Source organism: Calypte anna, chromosome 6 (genome assembly GCF_003957555.1).
Source record: "Calypte anna isolate BGI_N300 chromosome 6, bCalAnn1_v1.p, whole genome shotgun sequence".
Lineage (NCBI taxonomy): Eukaryota > Metazoa > Chordata > Aves > Apodiformes > Trochilidae > Calypte > Calypte anna.
In genome coordinates, this window is record NC_044252.1 from 20,318,042 (window position 1) to 20,336,720 (window position 18,679).

At 39.5% G+C, this 18,679-nt stretch overlaps 1 protein-coding gene across 1 annotated transcript in view; it reads right to left on the reverse strand.

The window, feature by feature from the left end:
* KNDC1 (kinase non-catalytic C-lobe domain containing 1) overlaps positions 1-5,008 on the reverse strand; it is a 60,827-nt gene extending 55,819 nt beyond the window's left edge. Inside the window, exons 1-2 of the mRNA XM_030453427.1 lie at positions 4,898-5,008; positions 794-992 (exon numbers count right to left, since the gene is read on the reverse strand). Coding sequence (XP_030309287.1) covers positions 794-992; positions 4,898-5,008 — 310 coding nt within the window. The remainder of the gene's footprint in view (positions 1-793; positions 993-4,897) is intronic.
* Between the last annotated feature and the right edge of the window lie 13,671 nt (positions 5,009-18,679).

Here is an 18,679-nt window from a genome sequence, read left to right on the forward strand (position 1 = left end):
GTGTGTGGGGGGTTGGTGTGGGGGTTTTTTTTGGTTTTGCTTTGTTTGTTTTGTTTGTTTTGCAATATCCCTAATGGGCTCAGTACAACAACTCTTGAAATGAGTCATGGAAACAAAAACAGTAACATGCTTTTTTGTCTATGCTGAAATTAGAAGTATTTTTTTTTTACTTAAGCACCCTCCCTCCCCCATTCATCTGCTACAATACCTGAATGTCTTACATGCTACTACATACTGGGTTTTAGCATATTAGATCACTTTTCTGTCAGTTTCCACACTTGCTGAGTGTAAAAATCTTTACTTAAAAAAAAAAATCCTTTATTCAGGAGAGTTTTCCTTTCTAACAATAACAACACACTAGAATTGCCCCATTCTCTGTGGCCACAATCAAGACACTCAGTGTCAGGTTTCTCTAGAACAGAACATATCCATGAAATGAGAGGAACTGGAAGAGAGTGAGAATGCACTTTACATAGGTACAGACTTGCACACACAGATACACAAATACATAACCTACATTGTTTAAAATGGAGATAAATTACAGTCCCCTGGATAGGTCTTAAAATAATTAGAAAGAATCTTCCTAGCAAACTCTTAAAAGCCTTTGTTCATCAATCACAAGACTGAGCATGTAGTTGCATATGGACCTCTACTTACCCATTTCTAAACAAATTTTTGTTTTCTCTTTATTTTAATCACAAATATTAAGAATAGAATATAATGTTTTCCTACAATCTCTCACTCTGAGTTTCCATAGTTCTAAAACAAATGGTGTGGAAATACTAATACTTACCACTGAGCTGTTCCATGAAGCATACATTGCCATTGGTGTTAAAAGCCAAAGTGTCAGGAGTGATGCAGAGTGTTTGGAAGATTGCAGAATGGGAAATGCTCTTCAGAGAATGGCAACATTCCAGGCAAATTGCCCAAATGTCTTGCTCAGTAAGACAGCTATCTCGCAGTGACAAAATATCAGCAAGGGACACATTCTCCTGCCAAGATACGAATACATTAATTACGGGATTTCAAGATACTACTTGGTGCAACATAGATGACATTTGAGACAATTAGATACAAGAAATGTTTCCAGCAAGTTCTCTCAGACTTCCTAGGACATTGTTTAACACTCCAAAAGACACCAAGAGAAGACTTTGCCTTAACACAGAGAATGGCTTAAGAAACACAGTTAACATGAACAAAGGTATCACAGTCTGTTAACATCAAAAAAAAATACTATGGGAACGAAGTTACACAAACATTGCATCAAAGTTAGGGAAACAGACAATCTGGAGGTTAAAGCAGAGAGACTAAGTTCAAAAACATATTGCTTAACCAATGCCTCCCTTAAACTCTCCCAGATGCCTTTGGATAAGCTACTTAAAGATTCTCTTTACAGCAGTTTTCCCTACTGTGATATGGAAAAAAGTACCCTCTAAATTAGCCAGTCTTAAGAATGATGATGCTGTGAAGTTTAGTGGTGTAGACCACCTAATAAACACTCAAAAGCCAAACAATCCATCGGAAAAGTGTTATTATATTTTGATCTAATACTAAAAAAGGACCAGTCTTTCATCTAAAAGTTTTGCTTTTTGGTCTACAGTATAATACTTAATATGAGAAAAAAAAGAAAAAAAATCCACAGTATGAAATAAAGTGCACTCACTATTATCTGGAAACCTTAACTTTTAAATATTCTAGTTGTCATCAGCCTAGATATGGACTGATTTAATAATGGCAGCATCACTACAGTGCCCCCTATCAATAATCATGGACCCTTCTCTCATCGAGTTCAGTCCTGCATAATAATGAATACCAAAAATCCTTGCAGTTTAGGTACATGAGACAAAAGACCTTGTTTTCCCTGTGCTGCATGCAGCACCATATGTATAGTAATGCCATCAGATTTTGAGGCTGAACAAGGAAGTTTCACACATCCTTATAGGGAACTAAGCGTGATGGGGGAGCACAGAGGTATCTGAAAACAAATATATGACAAAGAGCTGGACCACAAATCATTAGGCTTTGATGCTGACCAGAGCTTCGAAAGGAAAGAGTAACTGCCTTTCTATGGCAAAAAAAAAAAAGGTTCTATGACCAAAGCAATGAACCAGTAATTATTTTTAACTATCCTAGGATCAGCTGAGCAACATGACAGCATTTTATCAAAACTGCAAAAATAATGTTTTACTAATCAAGATCTAAAATTATGAGAATTTCATCTGTAATTTCATCTGTGTATATGACGAGAAAGGCTTGATTTAAAGATTATGTTAAACAAAACCTACAACCTTTAATATCAAATTCTAGTCAAAATCACAACCTGATAGAATTACTTTTGATTCAAGCTTTGAGGTTGAACTCTACCATGGATCTTACTCATCAATAGTCAGTTTAAGGCTATAAAACCATCTTTGTCTTGTGGTTATTGGGGAGTAAATGAAATATCTTTTCCAGGGGAAAAGAGAGTTACATAACACAGAAAAAAATAAAAGCAAACACACAAACAAAAAAACATCAAAAAAGGAAAAAAACCCAAAAAGGCCTATCAGTGTTCAGTGGCTTCTATCAGCAATGGTTGGCTAGGTGAAGATAAAGCAAAACACCACCACAACCATACACCAAGTCTTCCTCTTTCCAGTGCTCCAGAATATGAAGAGATTTACTTCACAGAAACCATGCATTTCTCAAAAAAACACACTATCTTGACCTTAGCTATGAAAGCTTAGTTCATAGAAAACTAAGCATTGCAGACATCGAACATGCATTTGATTAATTTGCATCTGCAAAGCAATACAAAGTTTTCATTGTGGGGAAAAAAAGAAAAAATGTCCTTTTAAGACTGTAACACAGAAGTTTCTGGCAAGCTGAAGCTTCTGGTAAGCCACAACTTTAGCACTTTGGAGACCTGCAAGCTGGTTCACTTGAAGTACAGAAAAAATAGTGGGTGTTATGTAACAGAGGCTGATGTAATTTCTCTCATCTCATTATAAGACACTTATAATTACTGTTTAATAATTACAGAAAGTGGTCGACAACCATGCTTTAATTATTCACTTGTCAATTTCCCCTATGTTTCCTTCAGAAAGTACAAACCAGTTCAGTAGCATTTATAAGTAGGCAGAGGAGGAGAAAGCAGGAATAGAAAACAAATTAAATTGCCCCACACAGCTTCTTAAAAAACTTGAAATTAAGTATTAAGGATTGCAAGATGAATGAAATCCTAGTAGTTTACTAGGATTTCATTCATCTTGCAATCCTTAATAGTTTTGAATATACCCTCACCTTCAATATTTCCTTCTCTTCAGTCCAGGCAGCTTCCTGCTTCAAATACTATACACCACATACATCACACAACAACCTGCTTTCCTTAAACTATGTAAACAGATGAGAAGCACAGGGTCCATTAAATGACTAAGCAGCTGAGAGTTGGGTACATAACCATTCACAGCTTCCTTGCACCCAAGTCATTTTGCCAAGGTAATTCACACGAACTTCAAAACAATCTATTCCAGAATCATGGAAAACATGTCAAACCCCATTCATTAAATTATTTAAGTTAATCGTTAATAATTAAATAAATTGTTAAATTAACATTTGAACAAAAACACTGGGTTGCCTGGGTAAAGCCAGATTTTTTTTTATTAACTTCTCTAATCTCCAAATTATCGGTTGTGCTCCTTCTCTCAACAAGAATACTGCATGTGCCTGGAATAACTAAATCGAAGGGACTAACAAGAATCTACAATTAAAGTATATATTGAGCAGGTGAGAAAAATGGGGTCTTCTTCACACAGAAGAATTGAACCTCAGCTGCTTTCTACCCTGAGGAATACTCTAAATATTTACCTAATATTCAAAAATGTCAAGTACCTGTCAAGTGAAAGAGGGTCACTACCACCCTCTTTCTTCTGTCTGTATTTTGCATGGGCCAAGAGGACCTACTACACTGAACACTACAGATAGTGAGAGGAATTGCCAAACTGTTGAGCCATTAGACAGCTTATGAAAGCTGAAAGGGACTTCTTAAAATCAGACTTTAAAAACCTGATTCAGCTTAGGTTCCCGACATAGCAAATAATAAGGCTTGCAAGATCTGGTTTGGGGAGCAAGTGGCTCGCATAGGGTTCACCAAACTTCTACTTAAAAAAGAAAGAAACCAAAACATTTTGCCCAAATATCCTCTAGGAGGTAACAAACACACTTCACCTGGAAAGATGCAAAGAGAGATGAGCAATAAAAACAAAAACAAAAGCAATTAGAAACAAGTGCAAAACCAAGTGCAAATCTAGACAAATGTGACAGCAGAACTGTGTTTAGCTACAGGGTATTTGGCATAACAACTGAATAACAAGATTCAACAGTTTGTTGGGTTTTGTGGGGTTTTTATTTTTTTATTTATTTGCCAGTGACAAGGCCTTTTTCCACAAGCCAGCAAGAAATGGCTGCACAAAAATCCAGTCGGTAGCTACTGGAAACACTTTCACCAGTGTAAGAAACCTCTTTCCATCAGGTGCGACAAGGACCCGTACTTCCTGACTGCAGCATTAAACCGCGGCTCCGACAGGAGACAGGAGACGCTGCAGACTCGAGGACCATGACTTTGCTGTTGTGTGGAGAAGGTGCACGGGGACAGACTAAGCCCAACTTCGCAGCCGAGATCACCGGGCAGGAGAAAGTGAGGAACCCGCCGTGAACGGCCATGTGGATGCGGCCTGGCCGCTCCCGGCGGGGCGAGTGAGCCCCCGCCATCCGGTGATGCGCGGGGCCCGGTGCAGCCGGCGGGCTGCTCTCGGAGTGCGGGCAGGAAGAAGCGCCGGGCAGAGGGGGCCGCGGGCCGCCCGAGGCCGCCTCACCACAGGTGAGCACAAGGGCGGCGGTGTCCCCGCACCTCACTCACCTCATCCTCCAGCAGCGTCGGCAGAGGCTCGAAGTCGTAGCAGTTCACCTCCTCCTCTTCCTCCTCCTCCTCCTCGTAAAACACATCCTCTACGGTACCTAAAGCCTCCATTCCGCCCGGCGAGGGAGCAGAGGCTTCACCTCCGCAGCGTCCCTACGAGTCCGCAGCCCGGCCCCCGCCACAGCTCATGCCCCAACTCACCCCCACCAGTCTGCTGGCTGCCCCCGGCGGCGACCCCCACGGCGCAGGGCCGGCACACACACCCCGCTTTAACCCTTACCCCGCCCGGCCGCGGACCCCCTGCCCCTCCCAGCGGCCCGGCGCCGCCCGCTCAAGCCCTCAGCTGGGGCAGCGCTGCCATGGCAACGCGGCCAGCCGCCGACTCGCCCGCGCGGCCCGGCCTCACTGCAGCGGCGCCCGCCCTCCTGCGGCGGCGCCCGTCCCCGCCTCGCCCCCCGCCCCGGCGCGGCCCGGGCCGTCCCTGAGAGTCACTGCGGCTTGGCCGCCAATTCCGCCGTGTTCCCCTCACCCCCTCCGGCCCGCTTATGGTGAACTCCCGGCAAGAAGACGGTGACGGTGGGCCCTGAGGAGCGCGCGCAGGGCAGTGCTGGGATGCGGCTGTCTGCGCAGTCCGGGCCAACGGAGAGTAGGGAGGGAGGGCTGGTGCCTGGCGAGAGGCCGGGGCACCGGAGCTGTCTGGTGCCGAGGTGGTAACAGTCGCTTTGGTCCCAGAGCTACTCCAGCTGCCGAAGCATTTCCTTCCGTCAGGGGCACGTCGGGCGAACTTAACCCCCTGCCCAGCCTGCACCTGTGCCACCGCCTCGTTTTATTGCCATGGACTCTCCAAATGACCGCATTTACTGGATAAACCCAGCTTTCAAAACTATGCTGGTGCCTAAGTGTTTGCATTGATCATGACCAGAACTCCTGATGCCATAACAAGCACAAAACCAGTCTTCTCGACTGCTTTTTCATTAGCCCTAGACCATCTTTGCTATCTTCATTAAGCTTCTTTTTGAAACTGAAGGTTCAACATCAAGGATTCCTTCCCTCAAAAGTACCACCTGCATATGCACAGGGTTTTTTTTTCAAGTAAACCCCAATGGAACCCCTAGAGCTGTGTAAACAGGTCATAGCTTTTTGCCCAGCAAGGGACATCGGTTTTGGGGAACGGACAGGTAATAGCATGGGCTGCACAAACCCCTGGGCAGGTGTGTCCTGATTTAGCTTGAAGCATGCGTATGCAGCCGCGTGGAAATCGATGTAACCAGTGTGGCAAATGGAGAGAACAGATTGTTTTTCTCATGTAATTAAATTTCACAACTACAGGTACTTGGAAAATAATGGTGCCATTTTTATTATTCTACTTTCCTGTATTGCTGTAATTCTGCTTCAAAATAAAGTATGTTAATGAATCAATATGTGCATAGTACATCAAGCAAAGCAAAAGTTTTATATTCTGTTTTGTATGTAGTTCTCTTTTGAAAAGATTAATACTGTGTTAAAGTATACATTAACAAACACTGTGAAGCAAACAAAGATTCTTTTATTAACTGCCCCATAAAAGTCATTCTGCAGCAGTCATTTCTCCCAATTAAAGATTAATGGGGTACATTCCACACTTAGAGCATGCTACTGAGAAAAAAACCAAGCCCAGGCATCATATTTTGTATATATGCTGTCCTCTTACTAGTATTTTTGAAATAAACTGATATGAATAAAATTCACAAATTACAGATATTTCTAATCTATACATATCTTTATTTTAGTAACTCAGGCTTTAATTGTTAACAAATATTAAAGCATGGAAAACAGTGACTGCCTGGCACTTGTAAATATAGAGACCAACATGAAAACAAAATGCTTCTTAAAATGTATTTCACCAGCATATTTAGCAAAATGTTTTCTTCAGGAAGCATGTTCTACGCAAGAAGAACCCTAAATTTTGGACCCTCTTGAGCTGTATTTACAGCTGCTTTGTAAAGGAAAAGACAAAAATTTCTTAGTTGTGTAAATTAAGTTTAAGATCCATAAATAAATCTTAGATAAGCACTCCATTACAAGCACTACTACAGCATTCATAAACATTTCTGTAAAATGATAGGTCCATGTTCTATTGGTTTAAGTCCAGTTTGCTGGTTGGACTTGATCTTAGAGGTCCTTTCCAACCACAATGATTCTACAATTCAATGATTTGATGTTAAATCAAAACTCTGGGTGTTGCATGGCAATTCACATGCTATTTTTAAAAGGGTTAACATTTTTTGATGAATAAGAGAAATTCACTTGGTAAAAGCAATTAGTAACTGAGTGATAGGGCATTTCACTGTAAGGTTAGCAGACTGGTTCAGATACCTACTCTTCGTTATTTGGACCTTGAATCTAGGCTTGGGCATATTTTGACAGAGAAAGTGTATTACTGACTGTAACCAAGTGATGGAGATGCTTGAGACCTTTCTCTTAGTTGCTTTGTTTAACTTGTGCTACTGAAGTGCTATTATATCAAGTGGACTATGTACAAAGTGGGAAACAAAATTAAATAAACATAGAGGAAGCAAGAGACTGTTCTACAAATAGTAAAATCCAACAGCACAGAACTCCTCTGTAAACAAAAACTTGTAGTAGACTTGGCCTTAACACAAGTGCCTTCATAGTCAGGACAGAGCAGACACTGAAACTGCTATGGTTTCATAGCGTTTTCCAGAAAATATTGCTCCACTAAACCTCTGTTCTACTCAATAATTCTGTTGTTTTGTTTTCCTTGTTGGTCTTATGGTTTAGGCAACTGTCAGAAAAGGCATTGTAATATGTTTGATACAGTCATGTAAGAATTCTCACACGAGAATATTCACTTATTAACATCAGCAATTAATCGTGGACTGTGGGAATTGTTGGAGGACATTCAACACTTCACAGTTCAGTGCTAGAAAAACACCCACATGTAGATGAAGCCAACAGTTTCTTTGCAGTCATATTTTCTGTTGTTTCTTTTCTACAGTATTGCTTAAGGCAGTTGAAGTTCATAAGAGGTCTTTATAGAGTCTTGGTAGGTATTTTTTGATAGATGTTTTGATGGATATGTGAGTGTCTGTGGAGATTATCTTTTGAGTCTCAGGCTGCCAGAACATGCAAGCAAATACCATATTCAGCACATGAGTAGATAGAACAGCAGTTGGGGTCTCAAAAGTTATGGTTGTCAAAAGGAAGAAATAAAAACATTATTTTGCACTAACAATAGTCTATAGCCTGAGAAGAAATAAGAAATGCTAGCATAGATTAAAGTAGCAAATTGTGAGTGAAATTGGTAAGGGATGGTGGAAACAGGTTTCATCATGGAAGTACAAGAGAGGTTTCATATCCTGTGACTGGATTTTGAATAAGAGCTGGGACGTCTTTAGTAGCAATAACACCAGGAATCATAATTATTAGAGATTTTGACTTCTCAGTTGTAGATTGGAGATGAAAAACTACTAACCAAAGGTAAGCTCCAGGTAGACTGTAGATAATAGAAATGAAGCCTCTTTACCAAGAATTCATTTAATGAACATGGAGTTTTGTCTTAGACTTGTTGCAAGGTCACAGACAACACAGAAGGACTGGATTAAATACATCTGATTTCAGTCTTCTTACAGTTTTAGCATGCTCTCCTTAAACTGTATCTAATTTGTAGCAAATGAACTAGATTTAGGGCAGTTTGTAATTTTCATATAAGCAGTGCAAAACAGCAGAATAGCTGGCTTGATTTCTGTGTATGTCAGCAGCCAATAGTAGATATCTAGAGAAGAGTGCAGTTATATATTATGCTCATCCAGTACAGTCTCAAAGCTTCCAAAGATTCACAGTTCAGGTACTCCCTAAGGCAGTAGTAATGTCTATTTGTTTAAGAGACACTGGAATATTTTTCTCTATGAATTTTTCCATTCATTTTTTGAGTCTGAATAATTTTACTATCCATCACATCCTGTTGCAAAACTCCTTAGCTGACCTTCATATTGCAAAAAGTAAATTCTTTGTTTCATTTGAGACCCCTAATTTCCTGTGTTTAAACAGGTGGTGGGTAGCTTCCCTGTTTATCATCAGTCTGTCTGTAATGATACTATAGAATTGTCATGTCTCCCTTAGCTCATCTTTTCAGGTTTAATGGTCCTGGTCTAGAGTCTCATTCTCAGAATAGAAATTACTCCATTATTTTGATCACTGTAGCACTTCACAGTAGTTTTTCTAATTGTGTCATTGTGTAATTAAAGACTGTGAAAGACAAGGTTAGAACCTGAATGAATGAATGAATGAACGGATGAAAGAAGGGTAGACTGACCAACGATTTTTGAAAATAATATATTAATGATCTGCAAATTTGAAGGAGGTACTTTTCTTAACTGTGAATGACTAGTTTAGTTATGACCCTCTTGCCTTTTATTTCCAGATTCATGGATGATTGACAAAAAAGGATTCAGTGGGTGCTACCAACAGAGAATACATTCATGGGAATTCAGGGAGTGACTGCCAGCACCTCCATCTCTGCAACATAATTTAAATGCAAACCATAGGAAAAGAAAATAGTATACGGTACTACTGTTACACTACTTTGTACCACTGAAGATGTTCTTCATGTTCTTTTGTAGGTTTTTCCATTTCATTATAGCATTTTGGTTTTAAATTTTAAAAAGACTATATAATAATAATTGACTATTAAAATTTCGGAGTACCAGCCTTGTAGATGAAAGGTACACATTTGTTACACTATAATTAGGTTGTACATTCTCCTTTTAAGAGTTTTTGTTTAATAACAGTTTGCCTGAAGGTTCTATTTTTGATTCTATTTGGGTGAAACTGAGGGAACAGTGTAAAGAACTGTTTTTTGTGCATGTATGGTTTATACCCTTTTCAATTTTTGCTCTTTGTTAATCAGAATTGCTTTAATGCCGTGGTCTTTAGAATTTTTACAGTCTATGAAACTTCTGTTCTTTCTCTAGCAGTTATATATAATTCTAGACAGAGAAAAGCTTCCTACCAGCTGCCAACAAAGGCTACAAAGTTGCCAACTGCTGCTACAAAGGCAGCAGCAGTGAAGAAGCACTGAATTAAAGAGAAAATTGTGTTGCTGCTACTGAAAAACCTGAAAGAATTCAAAGGTAAAGACACGGCAGTTTTTAAACCAGCCTCATTGCTGCTATGAGTTGTATATAAGCATAAAACTGCTTGCGTGAAGTGGTAGGTTAGTTTGCACTCCAAGTACTTCAGAATCTTAAAAAGACAATAGGGATGCATTTGCTTTGTATTTCTGAAGAGGATCAGAAAAGTATATGCATGGGCTGCTTACTGTTTGGGAAAACCAGTATATAGGCATTGCCTTTTCATGGCGCTGAATGGTACAAATACAGACTTCAGAAGGGAATTGGGGTTTGGAGAAGAGTTTGGAAGAACTCTACTTTTTTTGTTTGGAGAAGAGGAAGGTGAGGGGAGACCTTACTGTTCTCTACAGCTACCTGAAAGGATGTTGAAGGGAGGCTGGTGTTGGTGTCTCAAGTGAACAATGGTAGGACTAGATGGCCTCAAGTTGCACCATGGGAGGTTTAGACTAGATATGAGGAAGAACAGTTTTTAACCTCAACTGCAACTGCATCTCCAAATTTTGTTTTCTTCCTACATGTACTTTACTAGGTGGCATTCCAAGCATAGATAGCTCAAATCAGGAGTAGGGTCATGTGTTTTGCATTTAGGCATCTCCGCTTTCTTTGTCATTTTTAAAATATATGATGTTGCCACTGGATATTACCTTTTTGAAGCTGGAATGCAGGGAAAGACAGCAGAAGTAAATTTATATAAATTGAAGTCAACAGCAAAACTGTCAGGGCATAATTTCCTTTGAAGAGAACTCATTGAGATGCATGATCAAGGGCTAGAATTGTTTTTATTTCTATACAAATGGGAAAATAACCTAGTAATGATCCAATAAGCAAACATATGGCTTTCTTCTTACTATTGGAAAGTTAGAACTAGAGGAGATATGAGCCCAAAATTAATCCAGTGCTAAGTCTGGTATTTGGCAATTTCTGAGTCATTGTCTCATTAATTCAGTTAGATTATTAAATTTGTTTAGGCAGTACCTATCCAGAAATGTGTGTGTGTATTCACAGATATATACACAGAGAGAGACTGATAATGGGATTTTTTCTATTATATCTCTGGAGTGTTAGATGAGGTACCTCAGTGTCTTATTTTATCCTAGGTATTCCCATAATAGGCTTGTATTTCAAGGTGGAGACTGCTAGGCTTGTTTCACATGGTAAAGTGAGGCACCATGAAAATAAAAGACTGCTAACATTGCTCAGGAGACTCATATCAACTGGAAATTTAAGCTGTAAACCTGAAGAGACAAATTTACACTATAATTGTAAACCATCCTCCAATTGATTCTGAACTGCTTTAGTTTTGACATTTTAACATTGTCTTAATAACACAGTATTGTCTTTATAGTAGCTATTGGTCCCCTCACTCTTTTAATTCATTTTAGCAGTGCTCATTTGAAAACTCTTTAAAAAGTTCCACAGAAGATAATTTTAACAGATAATGTGCATAATAAAAATCTAATATGATGCCTGTGGCAATTTCACACTGGAAAATAACCTGCAGAGTAGTTATCCTTCAGAGAAACACATCATAATAATTAACTAAATCTTAAATTCATATTAAGGAAACATAAAAATTAACTATGTACAGGCAGAATTCTAAGCCTGAGATTGCTTATTTTTCTGGTATTTGTCTGTTTTCTTAAACTTGACAGAGATTTATGAGATCATTATGAGCTGCTCATAATAGAAAGGAAAACACTGACAAGAAAAAACATTCTCCCATCCAATGGGGCAGTGCATGAAACTGCATTGTTTAAATCCTTCATGAAGTTCATGAATCAGTAGGAAAAGTCCATCTTGAAGGCCCAATGTTTCCAAAGCAATCATCTTGTGTCCCTAAAGGCTGTCATGAGCATCTTTGTTGTTCTGCTCTGCTTCTCAGAGACATGGCCATGGCTATCCTGTGAACCTCACTCAATAAAACACAAACAAGAGAATAGATGGCATGATCTACTAGCAATGGAGGCAATACACAGTGTTTCCAATGTACTCTTTTTTATTTACTGTGAATATTTGTCTCCAATGAAGATTTAGCTACTGTCCTTCATGCTTGAGTCACTGCAGTTTTTCCTTCCTGACATTGAATTGGAAAGTCACTCACCAATTCCACCTGTGCAAGACAAAACAACCCAAATTTCCTGGGAGTATGCCAGGTGCTGTTCTCCATGTTCCTTTCAGGCCTTCCAAAATGAAGGCATTGCTAACCCAGCAACCTGTTCTGCATTCTTACTCAGAAAACAACTGCTCTCCATGGAAGCCCAAGGACTGCAGTACCCTTCTGTGAAGCTCTCAGGAGCTGAGATCAGCCTGTTCTTGGCAGAGGGCCCTGTGTTATGTTACTTTGTGCCAGAGCTGATTAGGATGAGTCTGATCATAATCAATTTCAGATCACAATGTTGAACTCAGTCTTTCTGCCAAGCCAGTCAGTAACAAAGATAGCTGAAAGAACATTCAAAGGTACTGATCATCCAATAAAGTCCCAAGAGTTGAAGAGGAGAGGTTTTTCACATACAAACTGAGGCAAGTCTTATACAGGCTGTCAGAAAATGTTTGTTGATAAAACCACTGGGAGACATTCTGAAGCTATAAAAAATGCAGCTTTAATCTCCCAAATAGTTCTAGAGAGCTGTTAATTTTTCACGTGGCAGTCACAATCATAAAGGAAAAGGGCACCTGCTAAAGTTGACCTCTATTATGATAGATTGAAAATGCTGTGAGTAGGTTGCACTCCTGACAGATGGAAATAGTTCTTTATGCAGGCAGGCTTTGAGTTTGAATCCTACTGCCACACACAGGTGAGTGTCCTTTTTGCATTCTGAAAGAAAACCACCAACACATATATTTGTAGGTACCCTGAATTAAGACTTTTTTCTGACTCCTCATTTCAGATGCTGCACTGAAAAAATCAATTATTTGCACTACCCAAATCTCAATTTTGTAATTGCTGCCTAGGTAATTTGCTGATGGATGCATTAGTAATATCTATGTATCGTTTCACTGGGGACACTGCTCCCTTTATGCTGGGAAATGCTTCTCTGAGGAGAAGCCGTCAGTACCCAGAATCTAGCCATAAAACTTATAAATACAATCAGAAAACATGGTTGAGACTGAATCATGTACATTGCACATGCAGATAAGCAGGAGGAAACTCTTACCAAAAGAGCTCCTCTCATCAAGAGAGCTCATCAATAGAATGGTGAAAAGAGCCCGTCAGCCTTCACATGATACAGGGCCTGAGGAACTGAGCTGTAGTCTGGTTTTAGAGGATGGCAGATTTTTAGACTTCTCTGTCTCTTTTAGAAAGAATTTATGGGCAGAGGTGACAGATTTGCAAAGACTTCTGAAAACATGACTATTAGCTTTATGTTAGTGGAGCTCAAAATAGTGTTTAATGAGCTAGGAAGAAAGAAAAATTGCTGACTTCAGCTCAAAGTCTATGGTATAGACTTTGCTCATACAGCAAGTATGAGTATGAACATTTGCCATTAATTAGTCATCATCACTTACCTCCTAGATGAAGCCAAAGCCATTTTGGGCATCATAAAATCCATGAACCGTGGTATATGTCTTCAGAATTTGATAATCCAAATTAATCAACTTAGTTGTTGATTAATCTGAATCTAATGTAATAACATGTTATTAAATTATCATTCTTAGTAAAGGCAGTTGATTTATATTAAGAAAAAAAAATAGGACTCATTGTGTGTAGCAAGCAGTTAGGTACATAAATATCCCATAAAGAAACTCTCACAGCACACAGGGAGATGCAGAAAGAGCAAAGGTAATGACAGTGCCTCCATCCAGTATTGCATAGGATTCCACTGATTCAGTGAGAGTTGTTGTCTCTGCATTGATGTCTCCACTAACTCCCCTTTCAAGAGGTAGAAAAGACAGGTACTGTGGCTCAGTTCAGCTTCTTGAAATAAACTGCTATTATTTGTAGGAGGAAAAATTTTTAAAACAAAGAACAAAAAAACATCTGCACACAAGATTCCCTAGTCAGACTTCCCTAATCCTGGCCATTCCTTACTGCTGAATGGAATAAGGGGGAAACTTCCTATTATGACTTGTCTCTGAATACCCACATAAGGCTTTTTCTGCTTGGGACTGAAAAAGTATAAGACTAGAATCACTTAATATATGTTATATATAACTTATAACAAACTCCAGTTGTCCTAACACACTTAATGCCTTCTGGGATCCCCAGATTAAGTGCTTCTCAGGGTGGCACAGGACCAGTGGCATGGCTTTCTACCTTGTGAAGAAGGCTATCTGGGCATGACCTCCAGGAATATCCTCCTGAAGCCAGGACCTTTTTGGCACTGTTCTGACCACCGTGAAGCCAAACTACTGGATATTTTGGTTGATACGAAGAAGTGTCTTCAGATGCTACAGGACTAATACAGGAACACCCAGCCCATCAAGTATTCATATAGCTTATCCTGTCCTAGCCCTGGGGCAGAATAAAATAAAGCCTAGCAGGAGTGTGGTGTGCCAGTTCCCCTTGGCTGTGCCTGGCATACCTCAGCTGCAGCCAACAGCCTGGCACTGAGGCTCAATTAATCAAGAGAGGTTATATAACAAGCACAGAATTTCAGCCAGAAAAATTCAAAGGTATCTGTATACAAAACCCTCCTTGTCCAATCCGGTCACTGCTGTTCTGCACCAGCTGCTTCTTGGAACAATTTTTCAGCTTATCCTCAAACAATATCTGTCCTTGATCATTTAATCAGTATTTAAAGCTGTGTCTGTGATGTTATTGATCCCACTTGTGCCTCCAGTATGTGTTTCTGATAGAAAATCCAGCACAGGGGGAAAGTGCACAATACTTTTCCAGCATCTGCAAGAAGAAAAAAGATGCATTTTTCTCCTTTCTGATTTTATGGCTTGTTGTATAACAGCAATAATCGCTATTGCTTTCATATACTTGCAATAAATGGCTTTTGAGATGGATGAAATGCCTGGGCTTCACTTTGGCTATTAATCATTCTCAGTAACCATTTATTGCATCATATATTACAAATTACAGAAATTCTTCCTCAAACCTACCCAAGATAGCTGAGGACTGCAAATTTCAAACCTAACTCCGAGAGGCAGATTTACTGATGGCAATTCCTGTGTTGTCTTTTATAACAGTAAGTTATAATGGCAGTGTGCCTTCCATCTGCAGATTTCAAAACCCACTATACAATGCATTAAGGAAAAATAAATCTTGTTTCTGGAGGGGAGGGGAGAAGGTGAGGATACAGGTAAGAAATATCATAGAATGTCAGGTGTTGGAAGGGACCTCTGAAGATCACTGAGTCCAGTACCCCTGCCACAGCAGGATCAAAACTAGAGCAGGTCACTCAGAAATGCATCCAGACCAGTCTTGAAAGTCTCCAGAGAATAGGACTCCATAACCTCACTAGGGAGCCTCCAGGACACTGTAACCCTTACAGTAAAGAAATTCTTCCTCATACTGAGGTGGAACTTCCTGTGCTCTATCTTGGATCCACTTCCTTTTCTTTATCTTGATAACACTGGCCCAAATGAAAGAATGAATATTCAATTTTTATTACAAAATATGAGAGGACGAAGGTGTGCACTGAGGGGTGTCTATCACAGATTTTGTACATAATCTTGAGTTCTACATTGAGGTGCTATATGTACACCTGTAACTCCATGCCAACTCATTTACATCTCTTCACGGGGCTAGCCCTCTTTAAGAAAGCACTTCTCTCTTTCTTTTGTACAACTAGTAACCCAGTCACAAGCCAGGCAGGACATATATCTGTAAATATCCCCTACCATTTTTTTTTCTCATTATCTGTCTGAGATAGCAATATTTGTATTATCCACTCTTGATACCATCCTGCTAGCAAAGCTTCTTGTAAGTCAGTCCTCTGGCTGCAGCTAGAGCAGGCACTGACTGCCCTGGCTTTGTTGCTGTTCATGGTCAACATCAGCAAAACTGGTGGGAAACAAATGTTCAACAAACTTGCTCCACATGCTTCCTAATGTGACCATTTTCAGTCCCTCTCTTTGCTCCCTCCCCTCCTTCTGCCTAAGGCCTAATCATGTTTTTTGGGTAATCATTAAAAAAAAATGGGTAGTGGCATTGAATGAGAGAGATTCCCTGTAAGAGTGGATTGAGAAAGCCTGTTCTAACCCTGAGAATAATAGTGTGTCTCCTTCACAAAGAATGAAGGACCACAAACTTGAGCATAGTGTGCTATTCTCTTGTATTAGTCTCCTGCTGTGACACATACCTGCCTCTTAGGTGCCTCTGCTTTGATCATCCATTATCCTTTATTCTAATAAAAATACAGAGCCTATTTCTCAGTTCAGTAGAATTCCATATTTGTTTACTTAGGTCATGACATTAATATAATGAGATTTACCAAATCTGGTAAGAAACCATCCTGATTGCAGTGGTTATGACCACTTTGAGTAAGCGATCAGTTGCTGAAGAGCAACCAGTGTGTTCTCATGAGCATCGTATTGTTGCCATAGGCAGCCTGTGAGGTTGTATGAGGTCAAGCTGTGAATGAATCTTGGCTATTTGGGCATAGATATTGTTGGGAGCTCAGAGAGGGAACCCCAGATATCTTGTCTCTTCCACATGAGTTACATTACATCAGGGCAAGGGCAGATGGCAAATAGGTCAGAATGTCAGGCCTACCACTCATGCCACCAGTAAATACATACTGGTCTGTGTACCGTAGCATGTTTGACAGCACTGAAAATATATACCTCCTTATCCTAAAGATTTGCAGTCAGATAATATGAAAATGGAATGCTCTTTCATCTAATTTTCTGCAAGAATCAGAAAATAAAAATGAAGCTGGACTGAGATATCTCCAGTTCTCTGTTTAGGGCTCAGCATGAAAAAACAGAGGGGGAAAGCAGCTTTAATTGTTGTGATAATATTTTCATAACAGGCTCAGCAACTGGCTGTCTCATTTTTTATTTTTTTAATCAACTGAAGCACATAATTTACTTTCTTCTCCCAAATCTAGTCTAGGTACTCTGCTCTCCAATGTTACATTATTGTTAACCTTGCCTCATGGTTTAAATATTGTTTATCCAGATTAGCCACCTCAATTCCCAGAGTTTATTTTAATGTTTTCTACAATTTAATAATCAATCCTGCTGAGTCTACTTCTGCGTATAAAATAGGTCTATACTATTAATGACAGAAAATTTGTGGTATCGTAGCACACAGTGTAGCAAACACTGTGTGAAAAGAACAGCTGAAAAAAAGCCTGCATTTAAACTTCCCAATAAAACCTTTGCCATTTTACATTTCCATCAGGCTTAAAAAAGACATTGTGTCAGTACCTGTGTCTTAACAGTGCTGCTTTATTCCATGGATTACTTTCTTTTGAATATTAGGAATTATACTTTAATACTGGATGTAGAGATTATTTGTTCTTTACTCTTTCTATTTCTACAAAAGAAGAACAGAAATGGGAGAATTGGTTTTTGTTCCTTATGCATCATTGCCTGAATTGTTTCCACATTTCCAGTCTAATCTAAATTACACTTGTGTAGCTCCAGAGTATGACAGAAGAGATGCAGTATTGAAACTGAGAGAGCTCTCCTATAAGTTGCTCCTGGAAGTCTCAAAAATTATCACTACCTTTCCTACTATTTGCCCCTCTCCCCCTTGCTCTCCTACCCTACTTTTCACAAAGACATTTGTTAGGGATGTCAGAGGTGGTTGTTCATCTGGCTCAACAGGGTCTTGCCAGCACTCTTCAGAACTGTGTGAAGAGCAGGTCCTCCATAGATCTGATGAATGCATATTAATGAAATAATATTTTATCTCTAGCTAGCTGAGAAGGAATAAAAGCTCTCTTGCTGCAATGTAAGAATTGATGTACTGGGTCAAACCAGAGATGGAGTTAGTTATTTATCTTCTCTCTGCTGCTGGCCAATATATGCTTAAGTAAGACTAAGAGGAATGATTCTTCCCCACTTTTAGAAATCAGTGTTTTACTGTGGTTATTAAAAGACCCTTGTTAACCAGTGAACAGAGCACAGGAGTCTGGAAAGATGAGTTCTCTAAGTGACTCTTCATTGGAATTGCTTTGTGCCCTTAGGCAATCCATAAAGGTTCTGACTCATTTATGAAGTCAGTATGAAAATATTTCTCATGTGTAGCAGGTTGGTAGGGAGTGGCTGCCCTTATAAAGTAATGTGTCACTGCAGCAGATCTTGTGACACAACAGCCATAAGATCTCCTACTACCAATGAGAGAAAAATGTGCCATGAATGTGATTTAAAGATGCTCTCACCTCCTGAAAACCAAATAGAGAAATGAGGTTGTAAACTTACGATCCAGGGAAATTTGTATGGAGTAGAAATAGCACAGACAGGTTAGAATTATGAGGTTGTACTAAAGTAACTTTTTTCCCTTTACATTTTAATAAAAATAGTGAAAGAGATAATGAGTAAAGAACAATAGTATAAGTTGCAGAGAAAAATAGCATAAGCACCTTTCAAACATACGTTCAATGAGAATTAGCACTTACATGGTCTTGCAGCCCTAAAACAGACAAAAGAAAAGTGTTTTTGCATTGATTTGCATTTGATTTGCATTGAAATGCAAAGGTTTTCCTATGATTTGTTATGTCCAAAATTATCTAGAACATCTAAAGGGAAC